General features: G+C 40.7%; 1 protein-coding gene across 1 annotated transcript in view; it reads right to left on the bottom strand.

Moving 5' to 3' along the window:
* The window catches only part of LOC138046864 (latrophilin-like protein LAT-2), a 64339-nt gene that overhangs the window by 33728 nt on the left and 18111 nt on the right, over positions 1–12500 (bottom strand). Inside the window, exon 4 of the mRNA XM_068893443.1 lies at positions 1650–1675. Coding sequence (XP_068749544.1) covers positions 1650–1675 — 26 coding nt within the window. The remainder of the gene's footprint in view (positions 1–1649; positions 1676–12500) is intronic.

The following is a 12500-nucleotide window of genomic DNA, read 5'->3' as shown; positions in this document are numbered from 1 at the left end:
TTAAGCACGCGCGTTTTTGAGACGCGGACGGCAACCGGAAGTGAGATGTTTTCCCTTTTTAACTTGTCTTAACACAACAACATTTACATAGTTAAATATCTTTTCTCCATTAGAGATGATTAGTATAAAAATCTGGGAGACACCACTGTCCTCGCACGTGACATTTTCTTTTCCGGTTGCCGTCCAAGTCTCAAAAAACGCGCGTGCTTAAGCTCCCTAGTATCTGAATGGGACACCTTGTAAGAAACATTCGACCGAAAGTTTTCTTTTAACGCTCGAAAATGCGAACCAAGCAAGGAACAGATTTTGTTAGCCTAATCCTGCATTATACAAAACAAATATTGATGCAAAAGTAAATAAACAGTGACATACAGTTTTTAAGCAGAGCATTTTCAGGAAATGTCGATCGAGAATAAAACAATTTGCCATCAGCAACAAAATTTGTGACATGAAAACAACATAAATTTTGTGCCGCGAATATATAATAAAAATTGAATTGAGTAGAGTGTAATTTAGTCTGAAATCATACATGTGATTTCAAAATCGAACGAGCGCACAAGTATGATTTCAGACCAAAATTGCACGTCGCAAAGTTCAATTACCACTTTATTAAATCAATTTAGAAATCGCACAATAATTATTTAATCTCTAAAATAGGATTTTAGTCATTGCCACTATTTTATTGCTTCAGTTAGGAACAAAAGCTGCAAAATTCGCTACACAATGGATTCTTGGTCTTTCATTTTCCTGCAATTTGATTGGTTACCTTAAACAAGCCTCGAAATCTGATTAGTTGTTTTGTTTTATTGTTCCTTTCTCATTGGCTGAGGAAATAGTGCGATTCAGAGCAAAAAAAAGTGCGATTTGGAAATAAATCGAACTGGTGAGAGCCAACCAGATTGCAAGGATCCCCGGTGATTTCTAAATGGATGTAACAAAAAAAGTTACCATCAGCTGAAAACATTTTGGGAGATTTTTGCTACATTTAATTCTTTTATCGTACTTCTGGTTGTACAAGTAAAATCGCAAAATCGAAAGTGACATCGATTTTAGCGGTCGCCTGTGATCAAAGTTATTTTGCGTGTTACGAACAACTGACGAACAACGGATACATCTGTGACAAAATGACAGCGAGACACCGGGGTTTTGTTAGTTTTCTTTTAAATTTTTTTCTTTCAAGTGTTGTAAAGTTCGACAAGATAGTCGCGAATTCATCACAAAGATCACAATCGTTGATGCACAACACGCTGATTTGTCAATTCGAATGGGGTAGAACTTGAATGGGGAGCCACTGAGAAGTCCCCATGACGACGATAGCTATTTTTTTTTAAAAACTTGATTGCATTTTTCATTTTGTTTTGCCGTTGAAGGCTATAATGTTATCTCATTTCTACGTCGAGGGAACGACTGAACAAACTGGTTCGGAAGAAGCATGTCGATTGGAGTATTCGTTCTATGCAAAATAGTGTTCACACAAGAACGAAGCACGATCTAGAAATAATGTAGATTGGATTCATCCGAGCGGAGCTTAATTCAATATCTGTGGGGTATGCACATTTGTGACTACCAACAGGAAAAAAGAGGCACTCGACAGGTAATAAATGTTCATCAATATTCATACTTCATTATTTTTTCAACAAAGCTTTTACCTTGGGGCTTCTTCTTCTTCTTCTTCCTTTAATCAAGGAAATAAAAATAAACATAAAACGTAAGACATATCTGGTTTGGAAAAAAAATTAGAGCGAGAAAGAAAGGCCGTTGGCAAAAGATTCATGAGTTGGGTTCTTTAATAAAGGGATCTATGACCACAATTTGCAAAGGTTCATGCCTTCACGCATAACATCAGTACAACCGCAGCGAAATTGGTCGTTTTTAATAAACATTAGTATCACCGAACTAGTGGACTAATGCAAATCCTGAATTTTGATTGGCTACGCTACTAGAGGACTATTAGTAATAGTCCTCGAGTAGCGAAAAGCGTGACGCTTTCTTTTGTTTTATTCCCAAATAAATATTTCCTTAACTTGCATTTGCTAACTTTATTATTGCCTTTTCTGTTCGACTAGTTGGGTGATACTAAAGCAATTAGACCCTTCGCCCTCAACGGCCGCGGGTCAATAGCCCATGAGGCAAACCCGAACGGGCTATTGACCTGTAGCCCTTGCGGGCTACGGGTCTAATTTTTAATTATTAATGCTATTCTCACTCATGTTTATGCCGCGGAATTCCATAATGCGTGGGTTACGTAACTCCTTTTGTGGATTGCGCGATGCATAATTAAGTGATGAATTACCACGTGCAATACCTCCTTACTTAAAGATCTGTTTTCGTAGATTCGCGGCATTTCGAAAGAGATACGCAAGCCGGTAAGTCTGGAGGGATTTTCTGCCCACCCCCCTCCCCTTCGGCGACGTGATACACAGCCAGTGTTTTCTCATCCAGCCGCTCAATGCCTCGGCCACAATCTTTTCCCATAACTCAACCACGCCGTACAATGAGCGGCATAATTAATGAGTGAAAATGGTATACTATATATTTCTTATTGACCTAGGGTGAGAGCCGTACTGGGAGAATATCGGCCCGAGGTCTTGATAGTGCGGACCGAGCGCACTGAGGGTACAAAGTCTCCCAGTACGGCCCGAGCAAGCTTGGTCAATAAGAGATTTATTACACGACTGAAAACTGTATTTAGAAGTTGTATACTGTAAAATTCCTATCCTGAAGATTTAATGAAGTTAACGCAGGCTTAAATGGGTCACAAATTTTCCCGTGCTAAGACTAGAGCAACAAAGAGCAACAAAGTCTCCGATGTAAGGCTTTCATTTTGATGTTTTTTACTAGTAAGCCACTAATATTCTAAAAGGACTTTCAATTGCCTTTATTCAACCAATAATCATTGTCGTAACAAATTTCGATGTCAACGGTGACAGAAACGGTTAAAGCATTCTCGTCACCAGAGCCTAGGGTAGACCCAAGGCTCTGGGAAACTCTATTTAGGAGAACATGCGCCGTAGGGATCTTATAGCCAAAAATTGGCTATTTGAACTTTACTGCGCCTGCTCGCTCCTCGTGCTAACACGAATGCACCAATTAGAGACGCTTTTGATTATTCTTCACGAAAACCAATGAGAAGATAATTTTTTTCAGGGTTCCCCAGAGCTCGTCCTCTCTCAGTCAAGAGAAGAACTCTGGGGTCGAGATTGCGGTTAAAGAGAAAGTACGGCCTAGAAAACGTTTCTCCGAATCGAAAGTTCTTTGCCTGTGTTGGCATACTGTACCACTCATTTGGACTTAATACGTTTAAATAGCCGGCAATAACGCTTCAAAAATAGACATTTATACATTGAAATCCGTTCTCTGTGTTAGTCCAACCTCATTGTCGTTAATCGCCTGCCTTTGGTTCTGGATTTCAACCTCCCGTTTTCTTTTTGCTTACTGTGCGCACGATCTGTGTCGAATAAATCAGCGGACATTCTTGACTTTGTTTGTGAATGTAAAGTAGATCTGCTTGCAACCACAACACTCGCTTTCTTTTCAGTGTTCTGCGATTTTAACGATTTTTCGCAAAATTCGCAATTTTTGCAAAAATCGTTAAAATCGCAAAAATCGCAACTCTTGTGGGAGGCTTGTCTTCTCTGGCTTTTCAGTGTTCTGCGATTTTTTCGATTTTTGGCAAAAATTGTTAAAATCGCAAAAATCGCGACTCTTGTCAGCGACTAGTATTCTGTAGCTTTTCAGTGTCCTGCGATTTTTGGCGATTTTTCGCAAAAATCGCAACTCTTGTGGGGGATTTATGTTGTCTAGCTTTTCAGTCTTCTGTGATTTTTCGCAAAATTCGCAATTTTCGCATTTGCGTGCAAACTTGGACATAAGTGAAATAAGTGTGGCAAGTGTCCACCGATGCGAGAACAAAGGATCAGTAGTTAAATGGAAGTCCCGTTGTTCTTGAGGCCGGAGTTTTGTTGCTCCAAAAAGTGTCTTGGGGGTTTTAGGACAAGTGATTTTCAGAGCTCATTTTCGTGTTTACGGAACAGCTACTGGAAATCATAGTTTTGGTACAATTTTCACACGTCCTGTTAATTCCAAATTTCGCCCATGTTTAGTTCAGATTTAAGGCTTTGTTTTGTGCCCACTAAACCTTAACAAATAAGTACCTAAGCAAGAAGAAAACTCGTTATGAATTTTTAATGAGTATTTCTTCCATACTAAAAAGACAAAAAAATGTAAAGAAGCTGATTTTATACTACTTTTCCAAGGCCAAGATAGGTCTACTGAAAATTCCGGGGTAAACTCAACCGCTGAAAAGGTTAACTTTCACGCACTGCAATAAAATGCACACCACGTTTGACCATTTCCCCTCGTTTTCCTTGTATTAGGAGGCTTTTGGCTGGCGGTGACATTTCAAATTTAGCGCTTCGTGCGTAGATGAGGTCCCGGATGTGTTGCACCATTCTGCGCGATGACTGCACTTAGTTAACGCAGACTCCCTCAATGAGGAATTGGCTTCTGAGTTATGCCGGAATCCATCAGATGAACTTCAGGAACTCGTAAAATCTTACAATGCTACCCTGAAAGCTGCATTGGATGCAAACATGCTCCATTATTAATGACAAGGACGATCGTCGAGAGACCTGCTCCTGTACCATGGTTTAGTAAGGAGATCAGGGAGGCGAAGCGTGAACAAAGGAAAGCTGAAAAGAAGTGGGGGAAGTCGCAACTGGACTCCGATCTTGCTGTTTTAAAGCAAAACGTAAAGCTACCACCCGTCTTATGAATAGGGTTCGGAGGGAGTTTTACAGTAACTTTATAGACGAGAACAGTCACTGTGGTAATCAAAGAAAACTATTCCGTGCTAGTCAGCGATTTTTCAACCGCATAGTGGATGATGGTCTCCCACCTCATCTGGACAATGCAACTCAGTTTTCTAACGACTTAGCAAAATACTTTGTTCAGAAGATAGAAACCATCCTTACGCAGTTCGACACCGATCAGACTGATTTAAAGCTAGGAGATAACACTCCGTCCGCTGTTCTCGCTGAGTCTGTGCCATTGTTCCCTGCCTTTAAGGTGCTGTCAGCTAGCGATGTTAAACAGCGCAGCCAGAAGTCCGCCCTTAAATCCTGCCCTCTTGACCCTATGCCATCCACATTGGTAAACAAATGCGAAACATTATCAACAATTCTCTGTAGTCCGGACGTTTTCCTGACCTTTGGAAAGAAGCTCTAGTTTTCCTACTATTAAGAAAAGAAACCTGGTCTTGATATCATATTTAAGAACTTCCGCCCTGTGAGTAACTTGTCTTTTGTCGAAAACTCATTGAGAGGGCCGTATTCAACCAGATTCATAGACACTTGGTTAGTAACAACTTATACCCGGTTGCACAGTCTGTTTACAGGGAAAACCACAGCACTGAAAGGGCGCTTCTGAAAGTAACAAACGATATCCTTAAAAATATCGAGGATCCGTTACCAGGATTAATCATAGTAAAATTGAATAGGCGTTCTCTGGTAAAAATTATTAACGATATGAGCTTTCGGCAGCCAGTCTACTGTCTTCGACGGATAAACATAATTGATAACATTTAAATATAGAGAGTGATAACATTTATAAACAAATCCATGGATGTGCTATGGCTAGTCCTGTCAGCCCTGTAGCGGCCAACTTGTGTATGGAGGAAATCGAAGAAACAGCAATCGATTCAACTCCTGTCCTGCCGAAGTTTGGAAGCGTTATGTAGACGGCAGTTCCCGCATTATTAAAAAGGATGCAGTCTCCTCCTTCCACAATCCACTGAATTCTATCGACCCGCATATTTCCTTCACCATCGAATATGAACCCAATAACCAGTTGTCATTACTTGACACCCTCGTCTCGCGCGATTCTGGGAAGCTCAATGTTGACGTCTATCGGAAGCCTACAGATAGATACCTCGATTTTGACTCTCACCGCGACAAAAAACATAAAATTAGCGCTGCTGCAACACTTCGACACAGAGCCTTAAACCTCCCTAATTCTAAATCTGGTAAAGCCAGGCGCGTGAAACTGCTCGAATTAGCGCCGCACTACAGTCTAATGGTTACCCGCCAAAAATCACTTCTGGTATTATAAGAAAGAAATCTTCAACATCGACATCACCAACTCCTAAGGAATAAGTCACTATGTTCTTCAAATGGACTGACCAACGAATCGACAGAACTTTGCGATCCTTCTCTACATTAAAGGCATTACTGAGCCACTCAGGCAAATCCATGACATTCACGTCACTAACAAACCAATTTAAGGACGGTGCCTACTATTGTTATTGCGCATACGTTCTGCGCAACTTGAGATACTCGGATTTCCTATCGGTGATGCTTACTAATACAGGAATACTTTTGCGCGGTTTAAAACTATCCGGAGAAAGTAGATCTTAGTAAGTACTCTTGAACCCCATTTACACGACAGGAAAAAACGGCAAGGCAAGGATGAAAATTGGCAAGGGTAGCTAACATTTTGGTTAGGCAAGGATTGTTTACACATACATCTTTTTATCCTCGCTAAGGCTGTTTTGGGCAAGGCTATTTTGCTCCAGGCAAGGCTTAACATTGTAACAGAGCATGCGCACCTTGCAAATTAAACATGGCGTCGAGCTTGTTGATGTTCGTAAACTCCTTGCTAAGGAAAAAAAACGAGGCTGAAGAGAAACGACGACAACGTGAAATAAAGAAACAGAAAAGTGAGGAACTGAAGAGGAAAGAGCGTTTAATGAGATACCGTGGCCGCCGTAGGAAAAAAATGTTGCTTTTCATGCTCGCGATGTCAACACTGATTAACCCTCCAAGGGAACGAAACATCTGGATGAATCCTAAGTCAGATGACTGGTTTAGAATGGCTGACAGTACCTTTACTCAACAGCAGTGGTATGAGAATTTTCGTGTCACAAAAAATACGTTTACGTTTATTCTTGGTGAAATCGAACATGAAATAGCAAGACATGACACTCCAATGCGAAAAGCCGTTCCAGCGAGGAAGAAGTTAGCAATGATACTCTACTACCTCGCCTCTACGTCCGAGTACCGAACGATTGCAAACCTCTTTGGAGTATCAAAGGCATTCCTTTGTAATTCCATCAAAGATGTGTCTTGTGCCATTATTAAAAGTCCGCAGGGAAGATTAATTTACATTCCAAAGAATGACGAGCTGAAATCTATCCTTGAGACTTACAGAGAAAAATGGGGTTTCCCAATGTGTGCTGGGGCTATTGATGGGACACATATCCCTATTATTGCACCAAAGGAGGACCACATCGACTATGTAAACAGAAAAGGTTACCACAGTGTTATCATGCAGGCTGTGGTAGACTGTAACTACCTTTTTAGGGATGTTGTCATTGGATGGCCAGGTAGTGTTCACGACGCTCGCATCTTGTCGAACTCTAGTGTCTATGAGAAAGGGAACAACAAAACATTGTTCCCAGATATTAGAGAAAGGATTGGGGATCAAGATGTTCCGATTGTCATACTCGGTGACCCTGCTTATCCATTGCTGCCTTGGCTTTTGAAGGCATATCCTGAAAACCCGAACACTCCCCAGAGCCAAAGGGTGTTTAATTACAGATTGAGCAGAGCGCGCATGACAGTCGAAAACACTTTCGGGCGATGGAAGGGTCGATTTCGCAGATTTTCTAAGAGGATAGATATGGAGGTACCTGGAGTGGTCAACTTAACTGCTGCATCCTGTGTTCTTCACAACATGTGTGAATTACAAAAAAATGAAGTCTTGGAAGACTGGATGGATGGAACAATTGCACTTCTTCAGCCTCAGTCACCTCCAAATGAGCTTGAAGGAGGAGACGATGCCACAGACATTCGCTCAGCATTTAAGACCTTTTTTATGTCTCAAGATGGTGAGAACATTGGAACAGGGTCACAACCTGTATGCTAGAAAAGATTGCAACCCAATGTAATGGAAATTTATGGTACCAAAAAATTGGTGTACTGAAAAATTGTTTGTTGCGAGAGGGGCACACATTCCTAGCAACTTGGACGAAACCTTGAACTGTCAAATATACAGAAGAGTCAATGAAGCTTTATTGAAACAGTCAGTTACGTTGTTAGCAATGAAATTAAATGTTAAACACAACATAAGAAAACAGGAGAAAAATAATCAGATGAAGGCTTATTACTCTTATGAAGCTACTCAATAATACCGTTCTTGATGTCTATAATTTAGTTTCCTCAGTGTACATATGTTGAGTCCTTTTAAATGTCATTTTTTTCACGAAGAAAAGACTTGTGTTCACGAACTGTCAAGGATTACCCGGATTTCGTTTGGTAAAGTGCGTAATAACTAAGGTTTCGAGTATCCCGTGGAGAACCGTTTTTTCAAATGTTAAATACAAAGCAAAACAACTTTTTAAAATTAATATTAAAACACTTGCAGTTACCTAGACTATTTCGAACGTAAAAGACTTAACAAAACGTGACTGTGTGACTTGCAAAAAAAGCCTTTCATTACAACGGTGTGTAGCTGGACTCTGATGACGAATATGAACGCGCACTTTCGTCTACTACTCCACCCATGGTCCCATAGCCCCATCCAAACAATCTGCTATCACGTTGGCCTGGATCATCATACCCAGTTGGACTGTATACCACAGGTCCAGCTGATGACTGCATGCTTGTCGAAGGCGTATATGCATTGCGTGTTAAGAGTTGAAGAACCGCTAACTCGTGTTGCCTTTCCTCTCGTCGCCTCTCGGCCTCTATCTTTGTCTGCTCCAACTGTAATGCCATTTCCCGCTTGTGCCGTTCTTCTTCAATCTTGAAAAATCTTTGGAGAAAAAAACAACCTCTTTGGATACAATATTTCAACGACTGATGACCACACACATGAGTTGTATGAAATTGTGCAAACGTGTCATATTTCTTAGGCTCTGTAAGACCATTATGTAACAATATGAAGATATATCTCATAATTTAGTAAAAACTAACAAAGCGCACATTGCACTGATATCATAGGCAGGACTTGACAGAACTCAGATCTTGAGAATCCTGACTGTAGCTTCACAACCACAGTTTGTATAATCTCAAAATCTGACACTCCAAAGAAATAATTTTGCAAGTTTCAAGGCAAACAGTAGACTGCTATAATTTCAGCTGAGTTGCTATTATTATGCCACTCTGACAGGATCGTATGGCGTTTGAAATGTTGATAATAACATCAATGAATTTCTTACATTCTTTGTGGTAAGGAATAATAACTGCTCAGCAAAGGCAAGCACTTTTCAACAACACTGTGCTTGCTTGAACATAGTGAAGTTCAAAGTTCAGTACCTGTCCATTTCTGAAGCTGCCGAGGTTATCATCTTGTCACACAGAAGCTCAAGAGATCTCTCCAACTTAGTCCTTTTGGTGCTGCAGCTTTTTGGTAGTGCTTTCCCACTGGGTACCTTATTTATGACTGCCTTCGAACCTGTACTTGGAGTAGTGGATGAACATGATTCGGATGGACCCCCAGTAAGTGAATCCATTTGTACAGGAGGGGTAGCTCCTCCACCCGCGACAGCACCATCACTTTCAGCATCACTCATAACTATGAAATCATTAAACAAAAGTACATCACCACAGTATCCTTACTCCCTCGAAGCAAGTGAGGAACCTCTTACTCCTTTCACATGATGGTCTATGTGCACCCTGCACATACCCATGGCCAATCAACAGTTTCATATAAATTTTAGATAAAGCAAAATGGAATTACCATGATGCATGTTGACATCTTCCGAATATGATATGTTGCCTTCCTCAGTCTGGTCAGTACTTGAATCAAGGACCAGAGGTGGCGAAATGTTAGCCCTGTGACCCATTATGCCGTCCATTTTATCGAAGAATTTCCATGTTTGCTCTCGAGCTCTCCCACTCTTCTTTGTTTTATTTTTCTCCTGTTTATACTTTTGACGAAGTTTCCGTATTTTGCTTATAATCGCCTTTACATCACATTTGACGCCTATTGAAAATAGAAGAGACGCTGTCTTATACAAGTATTTCATTTTCTATAAACAATTCTCAGAAATATTGACACTGACTGATCCGTGAATGTCGTATAAAAACTAGGTTTCCTACCTTGTTGCTCAAGTTGCATTTGTAGAGTCTTGTACACTGACGTTTTCTCCTTCGGAGTTTTAGCATTATCCAAGGAAAATTGAATAGTTTCCTCAGCCCAAAAGTCCATTAACTTTCCTACCTCCTCGTCAGTCCACTTCCCTTTCTCCGCCATTTTGAATCTACTACCACTTCTGAGCATGCGTTGTGGAGCTGTAACATGCGCAGATTGATCAGAAATTGGCTTCTAGGCAAGCGGGAACGTTTACACTTCTTTAAAAAGGGCAAGGTGCCAGTTTTCGTCCTTGCCTTACCGATTTCTTCAAAAACGGGTCAACCTCTAAACGTGGTCCCAAAACCGAAAATTAAATTGGTACGGTAAGGCATCCTTTGCCAGTTTACACTACACAAATTACCCTTGCCTTGCCTAGAGTAAAAGTTACCCTTGCCAATTTTCATCCTTGCCTTGCTGTTTTTTCCTGTCGTGTAAATGGGGTTTTGGTATCCAAAAAGAAAATTGGGGGTAACCATGCATTTTTCAGAGATAATTAAGCTTCAATTTGAGAAAGAACGCCATACATTGCTTTGTATTTTAAAGCTTTTTACAAATATTATTCATGAATTATCTTTGAAAAATGCGTGGTTACCCCCAATTTTCTTTTGGATTTCAATAACATTTGTTAAGATCTACATTTCCTGCATAATCACACACCGAGGCAAAAATATTGTTAATTAGTAGGCACCGTCCTTAATTAAACTCTCCAACAGGAATTCCCTGCCCCCAAGTTTTGACCTCCTAAAGACGATCAATGCAAATGTTGTTTACAAAATCCCGTGTGCATCTTGTCCATGGAGTTACATTGGTGAAACAAAAAGATCATTCAGCACCAGGAAGAAAGAACATATCAGGAATATAAAACAATGTGCTAAAGGACTTTTGATCATGTAATTCCCATTGATAACTCCACGATTATTGACAAAGGAAACAGTCGCATTAGAAAGACACTTGAGTCACTGTTGAAATGGACAACAATTCATGCCCACTCCCTAGACAATACAACATTCTTTTAAACAAACACTAATCTTAGCGCTTTTAGCATTTCTCCGAACATTCTTTCTACAGTTTTTTAAAATTTATGTTTATCACTCTCTATATTTAAATGTTTTAACGGTTCGTTTCGTGTTATCAGTTATGTTTGTCCGTCGAAGACAGTAGACTCTCTCTCGAAAGCTCACATTTTTAACAATCTTTACCAGAGAAGGCCTATTCAATCTTAAAACGATATCCTGTTAAATATGAACTTGCAGCACGTTACCATCCTCGTGCTGCTTGATCTCAGGGCTGCTTTTGACACTGTTGACCGAAGCCCTCTTGACCAAAGGCACGGTCTTCGAAGGAGGTATAGCTCGACCGTGCCATTATTGTTATGTCGTGTGGCAACCGCGGTTCGATAGCATGAAACGTCGAAGGGGTCCAATTTCACCCAGGCATACCCGAAGTCGACGATCCTCAACAATATTTTGGTTCGACCCAAGGCAGGGTGTTGGTCTTGGACAATCTCATGGACGAAGGAGGCAACGACAAACGCCTGTTGGATCTCTTCACGCGTGAATCGCATCATCAAAACATCACGGTCTTGTAATTGTGTCAAGATCTGTTTCCACCCGGGAAATTTACCAAGACAATTTCGCGGAATTCGCATTACGTGATCGCCTTCAAGAATCCGAGGGATCAAGCTGGATTTCGTGACTTGCCCCTCCAAGCTTTTCCGGATCGATGGAGACACGTCCTAAAACTCTTTGATGCATGCATGCAACGACCCTACGGGTATATAATGATCGATCTTCATCCTGCTTCAGACGATCGATTCCGGTTGTTCAGTCATGTGACACAACAGGACGGTCCGACGGTGGTGTACAACACCGATGAGTGCTGCCTCCTCGTCTTCGCATGCCGGATCGCCGTTTGATCAATTTCAGTGGGAACGGAACCCCTTGGAGTAACAATACAATACTTAACAATTATTCCATGAGCGCGCGTTGGATATGAGATGATAGATAGCCAACGAGGCGCGTAGCGCCGAGTTGGCTATAATCATCTCATATCCAACAAGCGCGAGTGGAATAATTGTTTTATTAAAAACGCCCCCAAAATATGGTAAACTAGACTACAATAAAGATAAAAAGGCCCAAAAAATCAAGCATATGCTTGCCAGTGGTAGATCATGGTATAATGGCTCATAACCCATGATGGCTTAGCAGTCAAAACTCTCGAATTGCATTATCATTGCATTATCCAATGATCCAGTTGTTAATAATATACAATACAATACAATACATTACATTTATTAGTATATCCCAAAAGGGATTTTCAATACCAATTTACAAAAATATTACTGATGAAGCTATAATGTAAGGGAG

This window comes from Montipora capricornis, chromosome 4 (genome assembly GCF_036669925.1).
Source record: "Montipora capricornis isolate CH-2021 chromosome 4, ASM3666992v2, whole genome shotgun sequence".
NCBI classification, from domain to species: Eukaryota; Metazoa; Cnidaria; class Anthozoa; order Scleractinia; family Acroporidae; genus Montipora; species Montipora capricornis.
This window is presented reverse-complemented; position numbering and strand designations above follow the sequence as displayed.